At 48.1% G+C, this 18,225-nt stretch overlaps 1 protein-coding gene across 4 annotated transcripts in view; it reads right to left on the bottom strand.

The window, feature by feature from the left end:
• The window catches only part of NTRK3 (neurotrophic receptor tyrosine kinase 3), a 359,566-nt gene that overhangs the window by 156,834 nt on the left and 184,507 nt on the right, over positions 1 to 18,225 (bottom strand). For all 4 annotated transcript variants that reach the window (XM_006164381.2, XM_027766658.1, XM_027766659.1 and 1 more), the window contains exon 11: positions 16,218 to 16,406. In XM_006164381.2, the coding sequence (XP_006164443.2) occupies positions 16,218 to 16,406 (189 nt within the window). The remainder of the gene's footprint in view (positions 1 to 16,217; positions 16,407 to 18,225) is intronic.

The raw sequence follows: 18,225 nt of genomic DNA, 5'->3' as shown, positions 1-18,225 counted from the left end.
TTCCTATACCCCGGGATGCCACTGCTTACCTCTAAAAGAGCAGGATAATAGTATGTGCAAGGTTGAAAGACCAGGTGAGTGTGCATTTCACTCCTCGAGGAACAGCAGACGTCTTAATTGCTAACAGCCCTGATCCCTCCCCTGCTAACAGAATTCTGAGCCTACGAGGTATCCACTTCCCCCTCCAGGCAGCTGGAAGCCTCAGGGGAAATAAGTTCCATCTCCAGACCCAGGGGAGAATTTTGAGGAGCCTAAAGTGCTTGTGGTAATTCCATTCCCCTTATGAGCGACTGGTTTAGGAATACACATGATGCCATCATTTCGGGCAATGAGTAGAAGGGAAAGATGCTGTGGACTTTAGGGAAAGGTCTTCTTGATTTCGAAACCCACAAGAAGAGATGACCTTACAGAGTACCTGGTCCATCTTTTTTGCTTGTGATTCCTGGAGCTGCTGCAACCATTTTGTAACCAGGAGGGGAATCCGTCTGATGATAAAACGAAACAAAGGCAGGGGCTAGAGAATCACAGAAAAAAACTGAGCTAGAATCTTAATGCACTTGGCCAGGAACCCTCCCTACCTGTTCAGCTCAGGTTTGTGATGATCAGTTTCCTTCTTGTTCAAGCCTAACGGAGCATAACTGCCCAGCACTTTCAGCATGAAGGATCTCAGTGAACATAATCAGTATCCAGAACATAAGGCATGTGCACGAATAGAGATAAGACTGGGATACATTGTGTAAGAAAGAATGAAAACCAAAATGGCATCCTGTGAGCAGACGCTGATACCCTAACTGTGGAGGGCACTATCTGGCCCAAACATATGAGAAGCCGGAGGGGTGCACCTAGGCAGGTAAACGAGGGGGCGGGGGAGCTTGACAAAGGAGAGATAAGAGAAACAACAAAAGAAGGCCACCATAGGGACCAGCAGATGGCATACTTGTGACATCACTGAACTCCCACACGGCCAATTGTGGTTCGAGTCCCAGACCCGGCAACTTGAAACTCACGCGAGCATATGTGCCTCCATTCCTCAAATCCTGAGAGAATGGAGGAGAATGGATTGTGTCATGGCCATCCCCTGTGAGAGGTCATTTCTTGCTTTCTATCTCTCTCTGTCTCTCTGGCAAGTGCACACGCCCTATAGTAAAAATCTCTCTAAAAAAAAAAAAAAAAAAAAAGAATGCCACCATCAATCTCCCAGCCATCCTTTACTTGAACCCCGACATTTCAGTCCCATTAACCCAGAAATAAATTGCCCTGAGCCCCCTGTTCATACACGTCGGTCATTTCCTGACTACCCACCTATTAGAGTCCTGACTCCTACTGTAGACGCATCTCTGTGTCAGTGAAACCCACGTAATAAAATGCTATTTCTTAAGAATTGGGGGAAAGAAGTCACCAGAGGGGATCTTCAGCTTTTCAGAAATAATTCTAAACCTTGAAAACAATCTTTTTGTTGTTGTTACCATCAAGCTGTTTTCTTCCAACCACACATTTATAACAGAAATGATAATGATAGCTGTAGTGATGCTGTCAAAGTAAGGACGATGGCTTATGTGCCACTTACGTAAGCTTCCAGAGTATTTTCGAATTCCCATGCCGCTTCGTTTCCCAACATACTGGCTCAGGTGGTTGCCTTTCCTCATCTCAAATGTGGAGAAGGCAAATACTTTGCTCACAGTCATGCAGTGGCTGACACGGAGGGCCGGGTACAGAGTCCAGGCCCAGCCACGCCCATGTCACTCTCTTCCTAATGAAAAAGATCTGCTTTAGCCAAGGGTTCCATTCATTCTTTCAAGTGCTAGACCCTGCCCTGGCCGTACCAAAAGCATGATACTCCCTTTCTGAAATAAAGAAGGGCTTCGATCTTCCACACCATGATCTGGAAACAGAGGCTTTAAGGAGGCAGGTTGGGGGCCGGCAGGTAGCGTGGTGGCTAAGGATGCTGGACTCCCACATGGCCAACCACAGTTCAAGTCCTGGACCCGGTGGCTTGCTTTCTCAATTTCCATCTCTCTCACTCTCTCATTCTGAATCTCTCTGGTCAAATTAAAATAAATAAGTAAAACTGAATTTAAAAAAAAAAAAAAAGGAGGCAGCTTGGACCTCGAATCGTGCATTTCTCCCTAAGAGCAGCTCCCTGAGATTCCGATCCTAAATGGCAGAGGAATGCAATGAAAACTTGGCCATGAGCAGCATCTCCGGATCTGGGGGTTTAAGAAGTGTTAGAAGCACCTGCAAGAAAGTCTATACAGAGAACAACAGGCCAAGACCCGGATTCATTTCAATGCAGGGCACTTTGTGCTCTGCCAGAAATCCTCAAGAATGCCACCTCCCCAGCTCTGGGTAGTCCTGTGGAATGTAGCCACTCCCTGTCCCTCCCGGAGGCTTGGGAAGAAATGTGACAGCGTCGGTGCCAAGCAGGTTCGAGCCCATCTGGGCACTGTCAGAGTGAGTTACCACATCTGCTGGGGAGGCTTCGACAGGATCCCAAACCCCCAGAACAGCCCAGAATGGGATCCACTGAGCATGCGTGCCCAGAGAGACACGAACAGGTATATCTCACCATCAAGTCCAGCAACTCGATACATGTGTGAGATGCTGCCAACTCCATGCCTTTCTTGGAAAGTCACAATGACATTTAGCAGAAAGAAACATTTCATCTAGGTTTTCCCAAATTTAGCTAACCACGGAACTGACTGATTGATTTTTAGAGGTTTCTGCCTTAGGGTATGTGCACTCACAGGAGAGAGAGAGACAGAAGAACAGAGAGAGAGGGAGGGCTGACTGATTGATTTTTAGAGGTTTCTGCCTTAGGGTATGTGCACTCACAGGAGAGAGAGAGAGAGAGACAGAAGAACAGAGAGGGAGGGAGGGAGGAAAGGAGGGAAATCATCCCCCAGAGGCACACGGCTATGCTGGAATTCCCTCTCCTCCTTTATCCTCTCAGGATTTGGGATAGACACGCACACGCATCCAGCGTGAGTTTCAAGCCACCGGGTCTGGGACTTGAACCGCAGCCAGCAATGTGGGAGTCCAGTGACGTAACCGCTATGCCATCCATAGGCCCGTTTTATTTTTGAGAAATGTATGTTAGTATCCCTCAGAGCACCATCTGGGAGATACTGAGTCAAAGGCAGCTGAGGAGAAGACGGAAGTGTGGTAGGACTCTTGGCTTCTCAGCTGAGAGGTGGGCACATCGAACTTTGGGTTTAGTTACTGACCATCAGAAAAGCAGCATGGGTGAGGAAGAACCTGCCGGATGCTTTGGCACATCTCCCATCTGGAGTATGACTCATGTGCTGATTCATAGAAATCAGAAAGGATGATGATTTTCTTCCGGAAAGAAAAAGCTAACAGGGACCACCACCAGTAACAGGAGCTCCTGTTACTGGTGGTGGTCCAGGGTTGGGGGGATGGCTTCCATTTCCTGCTATTTAATCTCTGTCCTTATCATGGGAATTTCTGTTTCCTCGGAGACACAGGAAGTAAACACAGCCCTTCCTTTGGCCTTTATTTCTGGCTCCTCCTGGTGAGAAGTGAGGGACTTCTGTGAGGAGCAAACCAGGCAAAGTCCAGTCGCTACTCTCACATTTCTCTTCTGGAAGAATTCAGGGTGTGGTCTTCCTAGGGAGCTCCTAGGCTCTTGAGCTGAGGCAGGTCATGACCTTCCATGCAACTGGATGGACAACATCTGCTCAGGAGTGCCAATTCCTGTCTTTGTATCCCAAGTTCAAGACTTAGGGGAGGCATCAAGATCATTTGGGTGTAAATCCAAGCATTCTTCTTCCCTTCAGCGATAAAATTCAATTTTTCTATTCCTATATGATCCCTGTATGTATTCCTCAGCTGGAAAAGAATGATCACCCTTTAAAACCTCAATACAGACTGGATGCCTGAATCTAGTAGAAGGAGAAAATAATAAACTTATCCCTGAGAAATTCTGACCTAGAGAGAATCTCTGGAGGGGATTTAATCCTCCTCCTTCTTTCTTTTTTCTTTCTTTTTTAAAAACATTTCTGCCACAGGGTGCTTGTGTTCACTAGAAAAATACAGAACAAGATATTGAGAAATCACCCTCCAGGAGGGATAACCATGCCGCAATCCCTTCTCCATTCTCCTCTCAGGATTTTGGAGCATGCACACACACACATGCCCAGCATGATTTTCTAGGTGCCAGGTCTGGGACTCAAACCGTGGTCAGCCACATGGGTGTGGTGCACCTTAATCACCATGCCACCTGCTGGCCCCAATCTCCCTACTTCTTAAAGACAAGACCAAGGCCTAAACATACCAGGGAGACAAGTAGCTCTTCTGTTTCTAGGGTTCTGGGCAGGAAACAAAGGACCCTCACCACATCCTACACACTCCTGGCTCTTGGGTACAACTTCCCTTGGGCTCACGTTCCCCTATAAAATGATACTACCCCAGGATGGCTGGGGGTCTTGTATCATTGTTTACCACCATAAAACACATGCTTATCCCCCAAGTACTTTTCTTGGCCAATTACCACATATTTACAGTGAGCATAATTATACCTAATTACTTAATTAGCACGACTGCATGTAGCTACTAACTTTGAGTATGTGATTATAGCAGCGAAGCACAGAGTGATGAGGTCTTGATAATCAACAGGAAGGCATGTTGTCCTGGCCCAGGGAAGTAAATTTAAGTCTGTTCCTTTGAACTGGTTGGTTTCCATTCCAAAATGCATGTTCAAGAATGTCTAGGGTTTTCAGATCATTTAAAGGACATGATATCGTTTGATTTTTTCCCCCCTTGGGATGGGTAAATAATGGCCCAGTGTTATGCCTGGATTATACCCATATGGGGGCTCAGGAGTCAGTGCCCAGCAGAGGTTCATCTTTAGGGGCTGGGATGCCCAGGAGAAAGTTGTGAATGTATTTGAGTTCAAGCCTTTAAGCTCAGGGCTTATTCCCTCTGCTCTCAAGAGATCCCATCCTGGCATCATCCAACTTTTTCTAGAAAGAAAAGAAAATTGGTAAGGTGTTCTGAACAATTTTCTCCCCGACCCCGAGACCTAAGGTTCAGTGAACCCAGCATCACAGGATCCTCAGAGGTCTGCTACTTATTTAATTGCATTTGAAAATGAGATTGATGAGAGGTTAGCGGGTGGTGTGGTAGTTAAGGCAGTGGACTCCCACATGGCTGACCACAGTTCAAGTCTCAGACCTGTGGGCTTGCTTTCTCACTTTTCATCTCTCTCTCTCTCTCTCTCTCTCTCTCTCTCTGATCAAATTAAAAATATTGATGGTGATGATGATAAATAAAATTAAACAAATAATTTTTTTAAAGAGATTTTTTATAGAGATTTTTTTTGCCACAGGACACATGCGCTCACCAGACACACACAGAGACAGGAAGTGAGAAATCACCCCCAGGGAGGTTGGCCATGCTGCAATCCCTTCTCTATTAACCTCTTGGGATTTGAGGCATGTACGCACTCGCGCCCAGTGTGAGTTTCAAGCCTCTGAATTCAGGACTTGAATCATTGTCAACTGTGTGGGACTCCAGCAACATAACCATTAGACCATCTGCTGGTCCCAAATAAATAATTCTCAGGAAAAAAAAAAAAAAGAAATTCCATGAAACACTGCCTGGAGCACAGGGCCTGCAGATACCTAGCTGGTGACAAAGACTAAAGCCAAATGTCACTAGTACCATCACCAAGATTAGTCCTATGGGCCCCCTAAAGGGCGCTGTCAAGACCCAACCATTAAATAAGGGAAAGCACCCATCAGAATCCCCACACCCAAAATTGGTCCTTTTCCTCTCCAAGGTCACACGAGCCAAGCCCACCTCCTAAGTCAGCCAGAGGGATCAAACAGCAGCCCCTGATATGCCAGCGGCCCCATCTCAACCACGCACCCTAGGGTGCAGCTCCCCGCCCATCCCTGTAACCAGATTCTCTTCTTTCCATCAGGTGAGTCCATCTAGCAAGTCCGCTACCGGAAGAAACCTAGGAAGTCTTATTCCGCAGGGGCGACCGTGTGTGCTATTGCCACTGGTACTGGTTCCAGGAGGGGCCCCAGCCTCCCAGACAAAGGAGCCCATTTTCCATATTGTATCTGCAAGGCCATGATGCTGAGCTCAGTGGCTGGGAATAAATACCCATCATTACCTCGCACTAAGCGGTGCTTGTTAGAGTGACGGAAATCTATACCATGCCGATGCACTATTAATACTGCATTACACACGCGGGCTCTGGGCTCCCACCACAGCTGGGAAACTGGCCTAAGCAGTTCTTCTTCCAGAAAAAGCAAGCTCTGTGACTAATTAGCCCAGAAGAGAAAGAAGAGACAAACCACTCATCATTTCTGTCAAAGGCCACTGGTCCCAGCTAAAGGGACGCAGTTCGCAGACGTAGTTTTGGTCATCTGGGTGGAAGTTCTTGCCTTCCGGGGTGATATGTGACAAAGGGATGGATCAAGCAGGTGCCTTAGAAAGAGTGAGACCAGACAGTTGCACTGCAGCTTAAGAAGTAAAAGGAGGGGAGGGGGCAGCAAGAGGCATGGAGGTTAAGTCACTGGATTCCCACGTGGCCGACTGTGGTTCAAATCCCAGACTTGATGGCTTGAAACTCACATCAGGTGCATGTGCGTGCACGCCCAAAATCTCGAAAGGAGAATGGAAGACATACTGTGACTTGACTATCTCCCCTAGGAGGTGATTTCTCTCTCTCTCTCTCTCTCGGCCTCTCCAGTGAGCACATGGACCCTAGAGCACAAATCTCTCTCCAAAAAAAAAAAAAAAAGGAGGGCGAGTCCTCCACTCAAGGCCCACAGCCTACCACAGAGTGTCTGGCACTTATTAAGGGCTCTATGGGTATCTGTCGACTGAATGAAGACAGGAAAGAAGGAGGAAAGGGGCTTGGAGGGAATCAACAGAGATGGAATTTTAACACTGTCGTGAGAGGCCAAGGGATACCCAGGACAGAGCCATCAGGTCAACCGGAGAGCAGGCGTGACAGAGCTAGAAGGGGTGGGCACGGGTGGCCCGCCAGGAGGAAGAGACAAATGCACACACACCTCCAGTTCAAAGTGTAGAGATCCACAAGGAAAAACAGAACCAGCATGGGTGCCAGCTTGAAAGTGAACGTGGGGAAAAGACGACGTTGGCAAGACTTCAGGGAAGAGAAAAAGGAAAAGGATTCAGATACATCAAAAGGTGAGGGCAAGCGGGGGAGGTCACGGTTGGTGCCATGGCGATTCACGCTAACAAGCTGTGTACAAATGCTGGGAAGGAGTGAACACAGCACCGGGAAACCGAGGGGCCAGTCTGGTTGTAAACAAGGCAACTGGCTCTGACCAACCACGAGTCAGAAGCCCGGTTTGCCCACGGGACAGCCCCATGGCCAGATCCCACATGGCCAACTGCAGTTCAAATCTTGGCCCCAGTGACATGGAAAAAACGCGCTGGGCATGTGCGCACACATGCGTGCTCAAATTCCCAGCAGGATGGAGAAACGGAGGAGAAGGGATTGTGGTGTAGTCACACCCCCTTGGGGAGGCGCTTTCTCCCTCTCCCTCTGCTCTCTCTCTTTCTCTGGCAAATGCAGGTGCCCTCTGACGACTACAAAATAATAATAATCTTAAAAAGAAAGCGAAGTGTGCTAATTCTATCTATGTAAATATCCAATAATGACTAAGTCTTCAATTCCCAGTATAGTTTAAAGCAGAAGAGAGGAAGGGTATAATAGCCACACACACACACACAACACACACACACAACACACACACACACACACACAACACGCTTCAGAAAGCACATGTAAAAAAGGCTATCCATGCACGGCCACCAGGAAACCCTCGGGCAGGAGCTCATGGATAGAGGCCAGTCTAACAAGAAACAAAAAGAACTGGACTTGAAACAGCCCCTTTGGAAGACGGTTCGGCAATTTCTTACAAAGCTAAACATATTCTTACCATATGATCCAGCAATCATGTGCCTAGGTATTTATGTAAATAAGTTGAAAACTTATGTCCGCAAAAAAAAAAAAAAAAAAAAAAAAAAAAACCCTGCACATGAATGTTTATCCAGCTTTACTCATAATTGTCAAAAATAGGAAGCCGCCAAGCTGCTATGGGTTGAGTCGTGTCCTCATCAAGGAAGACACACTGAAGCCCTAACTCCCAAGGCCTTAGAAGTGAATTTATTTAGAGAGTCACTGTAGAAGCAACGAGTTAGGTCAAGATGAGGTCAGACTGGGGCAGAATAGGCCCCAATTCTGGCTCCTTATCTGGTGTTTTCAAGGAAAACAGCCAAGACAGAGAATTGGAGCTCTGCAGCGGCAAGCCATGGGATGCAGCAACACTACTGGAAAGTGGAGTGAGATAAGGAAGGACTCTCCGACAGATTTCAGAGAGCGCACAGTCCTGCGGACACCTTCAATTCAGACTCCCAGCCTCCAAGACAGCACATTCCTATCTGCCATGTAGTTGAAATCCCATGAAATGAATATAACATCCTTTAATTAGATGACTAGATACGAAATTGTGGTATGTCCATACGATGGAATATTAGGCAGTGATAAAAAAGGAAGACACTGTCAAGCTACGAAAAGACACAGAAGAACCTTAAATGTACAGTGTTAAGAAAAACGGCAATCTGAAAGGGCTACATACTAGATGAGTCTATCTACAGAACATATGAAAAGACAAAACCACAGACATAGTAAAGAGACCAGGGGTCTCTAGGGACTAGAGGGGGAAGGAGGCTAACCTGATGGAACATTTAGGGCAGTGATCCTATTCTATGATAGGGTCAAAATCTACAGAACTGTGCAACCCATAAGGCTAACAAGGGTCTTCAGTGACTAATAATGTGTCCAGACTGGCTTACTGATTACAACAAATGGAGCATACTAATGCAAGATATTAGTAACAGGGGAAATTATAGCAAGTGAGGGAGTGAAAGCGGGTATATGAGAGCTCTTGGTAATTTCTACTAGATTCTTCTGTAAACCTAAACCTGTTCTTTAACAGAGAAAACACCTGACTGAACCCCTGGGCCAGGTATTACCTTATCTGAAGGCCACTTTGGCCCAATAAAGCCCTGATGCCATGGAAAATTTAGAGACGGGGATAAATGCCAACAGTCGGACCACGGCTGACCTAGTGTCATGACTAGGACCTTCAGAGAATCTGGAACATCCTATACAGAGACTGTCCTGCACCTGGAATCAGGGAGAAAAGTCAGTCTTCATGAAATGGCAAGATTACACTCATTGCTCAGTAGGCTGCTTCCCTGAGCACAGAGGTGTACAGTAAATGTGTGTAAGTCACCGCAGTTCCAGGCAATGTGATCGGAGGGAGAGGATGGATGCTGGAGTCTGTGGGTCAGGTTGAACTCTCAGGCTCTCTCTCAGTAGCTACCTGACCTGGAACAAGCTACGTAAGTTCACTGAACCTCAGTTTCTTTACCTACAAAACGGAGTTAGCAGGCCCCTCCTCAGAGAATCAGTTAAAAACTGCATACAGGCATGGAGGTTAATACATTGGACTCCCACATGGCTGACCACCATTTAAGTCTTGGACCTGGTGGCTTCACAACTGTGCCGGGCACGTGGGCATGCCTGTCTAAAATCCCGACAGGAGCATGGAGGAGAAGGACTACGGTGTGGCCATCTCCCTTGGGTGGGATAGGGGTGGTCATTTCTTACTTGCCTTCTCTTTCCCTCTCTCCCTCCCTCCTCCTCTCTCTCTCTGCCAAGTGCATCGGCCTTATGGCAAAATCCTAAAAAAAGAAAAAAAAAAGAGTAAAATAAATTTGATCTAAGATCTAAAACATAAAATACCCAAATAGCCCAGTGCTCTGTCCAGAGAGCCTGCTGAAGCAGATAAACGACCTCTCCCCACTCTGACTCTCAAGAGGGCCTGAGCTTTGAAGTCACCTGACACAGCTCAGTTAGCATCTTCTTTGACCCTGTGTTTTCCACAGACTGTGAAGAAGGATGACACACAGAAGCTACTTCTAGGCACACACAGGAGTCATGACAGGATGACCTGGGATTTGGCTCAACGTCATCTGAGACTGGTACATGGTGTTGACCCTGAGTCACAGGTGGAAGGAAGGAAAGATCACCTCAGGATAGCACTGTCGAGGGAGAATCCACGCGAAGATGGAAGTCAGCCAGGTGTTCAAGGACGAGGAGAGGGTAGAAGGGGAGAAAAAGGAGTGTATGTGAGTAGAGAGGCAATATGGCGAGGAGACATGGGCCTTCCAAGCAGAAATTATACAGGGTCATCAGAAAAGTCATGACACAGAAAAATACATCATGACCGAATCCGTAGGTAGCAGTTAGACATATGGGGTTGCAGGTCTGGAAAAAAGGGATGAAGGCTGGTGAGTCACCCACTGAAAGCCTGGTACTCTGTGAGCGTTCCCAAAAGATCAGGGGGTGCCTTCCTATGTCCTGCGTGTCAATTATGGTTGGCAGTGGACCATCCACGTATTTATTGTTCCCCATTGTCTCCAGAGCCAAAAAAAAAAAAAAATACCTAAAAATATACCCTTAATAAATATGAATTGAATGGATAGAAATTTAAAAATCAGCACAGCCTACATAGCTCTGAGGTAACGAGGAAGAGAGACACAGAGGAACATGGTGGAGAACTGGGGATACAGGAAGAGAGGCGGAACTGCAAGGGAAAGGGCCTTCAAGAGGTTTCGTGATGAGCAGAAAGAGCACTCAGCAGCTCAAGGCAGGTGGGGTGGGAGAGAAGTGAGGAGGAAGCACTGTTCCTCTTTGCCGGGTCAGACTGCGAAGGCCAGAGAAGATGCTGGCTCTGGGAAGGAGGGAGTACCTGAGAACAAAGGCAGATACTGACACCTGAGGACAGAGGCAAAGAGGGAAGGCACAGACGTCTCCCCCAGATGGCCTCAAGATTTCTCAACCACAACAAGGGGCTTTGAGGGGCCAGCAGGTGGCATGGTGGTTAAGGCATGGGACTCCCATGTGGCTGACCATGGTTCAAGTCCCAGACCAGGTGGCTTGAAAAGACACTGGGCGTGTGTACGCACATGCTCAAAAATCCCAATAGAAGAATGGAGGGGAAAGGATTGCGGCATGGCCATCCCCCAGGGGGGTAATTTCTCACTTTTCTCTGTCTCTTTGTCTCCAGCAAGCACATGTGCCCTATAACAAAAATCGCTCTCAAAAAAATTATTTAAAAAGAAAAGAAATAGTAAAAGGCATGAACAGAAAACCTCAGAACTTTAAAGACAGTCAAGGAGTCTTGCAACCAGGCTATGAAAGCCAGTAAAAGCATGACTCCTAAGACCTCAGCAGGCAGTCCAGCCCCAGCCCATGACTGACTCGGTGCAGCCCAGAGTTGTCACAAGGGTGCACGGGTAACCCAGGACTCAGTGTGGCTGCAAATACCCATTCACATCTCCCTAGTGACTCAAGTGGACAGTCCCCTGGGTGACTCATTCTACAACACGAAGTCTAGGACCCTCAGCTACGTGACAGGAGGACTATATTCATTTCCTAGTGCTCTTGAGAACCAGGAGCTGGGACCAGCAGATGGCCTAATGGTTATGATGCTAGGCTCCCATCCAGGTTACCATAGTTCGAGTCCCAGACCTAAAGGCTTAAAATTTACACCAGGAATATGAGTGTGCACGTCCAAAATCCTGAGAGGAGAATGGAGAAGGGACTGTGGTATAGCCATCCCCCCCCGGGGGGGGTGACTTCTCGCTTTCTGTTTCTCTGTTTCTGTCTCTTCAGTGAGAGCATACACTGTATAGCAAAAAATGTAATAATAATAAACTCTAAAAAAAAAAAAAACTCTCAAATATTTTTTAAAAAGAGCCAGAGGGCTTTACATAAATAATGAGGGGATTTGGGGGATTTTATTAGGCTTAAGTTCCATATACATTGCCAAAGAGGAGCGTCTTTATTCTGCTGTTTGAATCCCTGAATAAATTCAGAATGAAGACAATGCCGAACGCAGGGCACTTGTTAAGAATACGGGAGCAGACACGCAGACATCTGATAAGGGGCTGTACCAGGTGATCTCTAAATATCCTTGCAGCCTGACATGCGATGAAAAATGCTACGGACCAGATTGGAGGCAGATAGAAAGCGAGATGAGAGGAGCGCAGCCGCATCTTAATCATTCGGCTCCGAAAGGCCCGCGCCCCCCACCGCACCCCCTGGATGGGAAGCGTGAATAAAGAAAACACGGTGCCTCGGTGCCTGATCCATTACTGGGGACTCCGGGGAAACTGACACCTGAAGTCAGGCGGCACTGGGATCCTGGAAGGCCTTCCCACGCTGCATTTTTTTAAAGACATTTTTGCCTTAGGGCACGTGCGTTTGGAGGAATTGAGGGAGACAGAGACTGAGAGGCAAAATGAGAAATCTCACACACACACACACACACACACACACACACCACCATCCCTTCTCCTCCATTCTCCTCTCAGGATCTCAGGCATGCATGCACACCACCTGGCATGATTTTCAAGCCACCGGGTCCAGGACTAGAACCACGGTGAGCCATGTGGGAGTCCAGCGACCTAACTACTATACTATCTGCTGATCCACAGCGCATATTTTAAAATGGGACAGAAAGGCAATCAGAGGGGGAGAGTCCTTGGGAAAGCTACAGTGGGAGTATTCCCCGCCAACTGCTTCTTGCTATCTACCCAAAGGGCTGACCCAGGCCTCGCCGGGAGCACCACCAACGCACTCTGCTTATTTATGGGACACGGTGCACATGGTTTTAATTATTCACGAAAGCGACTCATCACACGTGGGGATGTGCACGGAGTCCGTTCCCTCGACGGATGAAGCCTTAGTACTCAGAACTCTGCTGCCGGCTCGGCTGGTGAAGCCCGCGGAGCACATGCCTGGGCTGTGTGAGCCGCCGCCGCCTGGGCAGAGGGAGGACTAGCCAAATCCCGCTACAACGTCCCTGTGCAACTCTACCCGCCACGCGTGCTTCCAGAAAACAATTTAGAGTTCTCCATGCTCTCCTGGTAGGACAAAATGTGCAGAGACACCTTGCCTGACACCAGAGGGGTTTTGACCATTCAGTCATCGCACGATTTTCCTCGGATGAAGGCACTGTCTGTTCCCCTCCTTTTTTCTTAAACCAAAGAAAAAAAGAAAGAAAGAAAAAAGAAAGATTTTTGCTATGAGGCGCATGCACTTGCAGAAAAACAGAAAGTAAGAAATCATCCCCCAGGGCAATGGCCAGGCCACAATCCCATCTCCTCCATTTTCCTCTCAGGATTTTGGGCACGCATGCACATGCTCCTGGTATGAGTTTGAAGCAGCCGGGCCTGGGATTCAAACTAGGGTCGACTATGTGGGAGTCCTGCGATGTAACCATTACACCATCCGCGGGTCCATGTTCCCCTACTTCTTCAAGTCTCGTCAATAAACCTCCTTCCCTTCCATCCTCGCAGACCTCTTCTTGTTCACACAGAAGAGTGTCTGGATCCTCAGGAAGGCCACCTTGAATCACAGACCCAGACAGCGCCAGGAGGGCAGCTTTTCTCTGCATGATTTTCCTCGTGCTGGCTCCCGGGCTGGGCTTTGTTGTGACACCACAGGACACTCACCAGACCCTGTATCTCTCTCCATGGCTCCCCAGTTTCCCTGAGGGCACTTATTCTGGTGGCCAAAGGGACATTCTCTCCCACATGCCAGATTCACCCCACCTGGCAGCCATGCCGAGTACCTGGTATGGGAATGCTCGGCAAACACAGGTAGATATGAGCTCATATTCTGCCCCGGAGTCTGGAGCATCCCCTTGAGGGAGTTCGGTCTCATTATCCATGGGTTCCATATTTCAGAATGCGCCAATTCGCTGGAATTTATTTGCAACCCCTGGATTGATATTCATGGTACTTTCATGGGACACGCACACCATCCCCAAATTTGAGTCACCTTACATGCACATTTCCAGCTCAGTCTGAACAAGGAGACACATGCTACTTTCTATTTTCCTTTTAAAATCTAATTTGTTTTAATTGGCACATAAAAATACTATGTTATATATATATATACACACACACACACACACACATTTTTTCTTAAGAGAGATTTTTGCTATAGGGCGCATGTACTCGCCGGAGAGACACAGAAAGACAGAGAGAAAGCAAGAAATCACCCCTGGCGGATGGCCTCGACACAATCCCTTCTCCTCCATTTTCCTCTCGGCATCTTGTGCATGCCCGTGCATATACCCGATGTGAGTTTTAAGTCACCAGGCCCTGGCCGAGAACTGTGGTTGACTACATGGGAACCCAGCGACATAACCATTACACCACCTGCTGGTCCCCAAAACTGTTTATTTTTATTGTGTTCAACACCTTGTTTGCAAGTTCTCATTTCAGCTCTCCTCCTATAAACAAGTAAACTTCTAGTGGTCTAGTCCAGATCATCTTTTTCATATTTTAGTGCTTTTCCTTGGTGAGTTTGCTGTTTGAAACAGTTCCTGCGCACATTTCTGAAGTGCTTTCTAGTGTTCCTAAGCAAGGAACGGCTGTGTGTCTTACGGAGAAGAGAGCTGTGTTAGGTAAGCTACGCTGTGGGTCTGAGTTACACTGCTATGTCTGTGAGTCAACCCTATGTATTAAATAAAGTGTCTGTAAACAGAAACTCACACGAAACACGATAATGTATTGACAGAGTAATAAAAATGCTATGATCAGAGGTTCACAGGAACCCTACCTGTGACCCCCAGGAGCCATGGTCTTACATTTCCTAATCAGTATTCATGACGACTTTCTAGAATGAGTTACGGAAATGAGAATATACTGCCATGCCTACGTCTTTTCAGACGTCAACCCTACACTGAGCTTAGACCCATTAAAGGTCTTTCCTCCCTAGTTGCTCCAAAATAAACTTGATCTAAAAGCTTTCGCCAGAGTAGAGGCATTCTCTGCACAGCTGCCCACTTTCTACCTGAAACACTGGTCTTTCCTTCTTACCGAGCCCTGGTACGGAACTCAGCCGTCCTTCCTCTGAGACTAACAGGAACTGTCTGATAAATACCGAGGCGACTCTGGGGACTCTGAAAGCTGGGAGGCAAATGATGACCTGAGGCTGACTCGAGCCCAATCCCTTGCACTGTGGCAACCCTTTCACTAAATGCCAGAGCCAGAGAAATGAAGCGGAGGTCCATGGGGGTGACTCCATGCCCACTCTGCGGTAAGATGAAAAAGAATTCTATGAGGCCCTCTCCTTGGGATGAACGAGACCAGAAAGTCTCCCTAGGCCTACCCAGGGACCAAGGGAGAGACGAAGAGAAGGCACTAGGAGGCAGCTTGGAGCAGGGACAGGGAACCTCTCACCGCCTCCCAGAACCTCAGTATTCCTGTCTGTACGGTGAGGCCTTAACCTAGACTGTCGCTCTGTCCCTTCCAGCTCTCAGGCAGCCATTGGTGTCCCCACTCTCCAGGGGCCTCCGTGCTTTCTTCTAAAGCAGCAGATCATGACTTAGGGGCAGGAGCAGTGGCAGGGACAGGGGCATGCACTGGTGTTTCTGGGCCCAGACTGAACCTGGGGACATGGCAAGAAGGACCCTGTTGGATGGAAAGTCAAGCCATTGAAGCTCCAGGGACTGAGAGTGGACCTAGCTGGGCTCAGCAGAAATACAAAGAGAGGCTGGAACCAACGGGAGGTGAAAGATGAGGAGGGAACATGTACCCTGAGCCCTCTAGTCTATGGAGTGGGCGGCTCCTAGTGTCTACTGTGGTCCGATTTCGGGGCACTGGAGGGGCAGCTCGAGAGATGTTTCCATTCAAAGGTACTCACCGCCCTGTGTTCCCTTCCCCTCTCATGGAGGCCAGGGTGGAGGTCCTCATGACCTCTGGGGTTGTTATCCGGACAGAGTCAGTTACGTTTCCTAGTTACAGAGGCCAGGTCTACAGAGAAGACCAGCCTTACGTGTGTCCCCTGTTTTACTGGGAGCACTTTTCTCTGCCCAGGGTCTCAGGAACCCGAGTAAAGGAAAAAAGGGAACCAGACTCAGACCTGTACCCACCCCACCCCCCCCCGCCTTCCCAAAGGACTCTGCCCCAGTGGCATCTCTGCTCCCAGGCTATTCTCCAAGTTTCGAGACTAACAGGAAGGGTCTTTTAGAGAGTAGGAGGTTGGCAGGTGGCAGGTCACCTAGGAAGGTCTACCACCACCCTTTCCCTCCCCAGAGGGGACAGCTTTCCACTTCAGTACTTACACGTGTCTGGCTTGTGGCAGTTGTGTCCCTGACGGAAGTACTGGGGGTTCTCAATGACTGGGATGCGCGTCATACCAATGACCACCGTGTCGGGCCCGGCGTCCAGGGACGAGGGCGTGGTGATGCCGTGGTTGATGTGGTGCAGCGGGCTGGCTGAGTCCTCCTCGCCACTGATGACAGCCACAGGGCCTGCGAGGGCGATAAAGACACAGGCCCCAGGTGAAGTCATATCCAGCCAGCTCCCAGCCCCACCCACAACCCCACCACACACTATGTTTCCCGCTAGATTTTCAGAAAGAACAAAGTTCATTAGAAGAGTATTCCCGCAGGTGGTCTGAATGCTGCTTCCTGAGACTCACCCAGCCCTAACCGTAGAAATAACTACACAATAAAATTGCAATGACCATGACAGGAATTATTTTTGCTTCCACCCAAATGCAAATGAGTTGAAAAATATAAGAAAAAAAAAAAGCTTAAATAAGTTTCCTTTGTATTTGTAGCAATAACAGGATTAATAAAATAATAATAATGACTTGGCGGGAGTTTGCACTACTCCCCTTAAGACCTTTAAAAACCACAGGTGCTTGGGACCAGCAGTTAGCGTAATGGCTCTATCGCAGGACTCCCTTGTAGTCAACCACGGTTCAAGTCCTGGACCCAGTGGCTTAAACTCACGCCAGGAGCATGTGCGTGCATGCCCAAGATCCTGAGAGGAGAATGGATTGCAGCGTGGCCATCCCCGCTGGGGGGTGATTTCTTGCTCTCTGTCTCTCTCTGTCTTTTTGGCATGCGCATGTGCCCTGTAACAGAAATCTCTACCAAAAAAAAAAAAAAAACATAGGTGCCCAGTCTACTTTAGAGGTCTAAGGGTGCGACCCCAGCAACAGAATTATAAAGCTTTCTCTGGTGAGTCCCATGGACAGCCAGGATGGAGAACCTCTGATTAGGGGCTTAGAGGCCCCGAGCAGCTTCAACGCGGCCATCAGATTCCCGCAGCTATGGTGCTTTCACCAACCCTCCCTTGTCCGTGGGAGAAGCCCAGTGCACCTGGACCTGCCCTGAGCTGGGCTCGCCAGTGACAGTAATTAGGCCACATCACCTATTAGCCTCCTGGCAACTGAGCCAGCTGTCCCGCTCCAGAAAGATCCAGACTGTCCCAGTGGTAACAAAGAACATAATTCACATCTGCACTATTTTCCAATCCAAAGAAGAATTACGAATACTCAAAAAATAGCCCTTGACAAAGATCATGAATGTGGCGGTCTTGGTAGAATGACGACTCTGCTTGGCGGTGTCATTCTCCCATACACGCAAACGAAAGCTCCTGTAAAGAGAATTAGCTGTGACTGTTAGTACCTTCCTACGCCTGGCGTGTGAAATGGCTGCTGCACTATTTTCCAATCCAAAGAAGAATTACGAATACTCAAAAAATAGCCCTTGACAAAGATCATGAATGTGGCGGTCTTGGTAGAATGACGACTCTGCTTGGCGGTGTCATTCTCCCATACACGCAAACGAAAGCTCCTGTAAAGAGAATTAGCTGTGACTGTTAGTACCTTCCTACGCCTGGCGTGTGAAATGGCTGCTTCGCGAGACACACGGTCCCCAGACAAAGTGCCTGCTGCGACTCGGTTTTGCAGCTTGAACAATATTTCCACTGCAGAAATCCATTACATCTTACTGAAGTTTATGGAGAGAATATTTCCCATCGAATAGCAAGGGGAAGCACCAATGAGGCAGAACTAAATGGAAGGCGGGTAAACGCAAACTGAGGACCCTGATTTCCACTCCGTCAGCACAGACAAGCTTATTGCAACCTATGAAAAATGGCTGACTGTGTTTGGAAATCACGTGGAAAGCAGCAAGAGGGGGTTGTCCAAACACTCGCAATAACCACTTGACTTGCAACAAGAAGCCGGTTCCTGAAACACCTTGTAAACTTTCTGGAAAACATCACAGAGTTTTCCAGTTCAACAGGAAAAACTAATCATTAGTCTTTTTCTCTCTT

The sequence above is a fragment of the Tupaia chinensis genome, unplaced genomic scaffold (assembly GCF_000334495.1).
Source record: "Tupaia chinensis unplaced genomic scaffold, TupChi_1.0 Scaffold143616_1, whole genome shotgun sequence".
NCBI lineage: Eukaryota > Metazoa > Chordata > Mammalia > Scandentia > Tupaiidae > Tupaia > Tupaia belangeri.
This window is presented reverse-complemented; position numbering and strand designations above follow the sequence as displayed.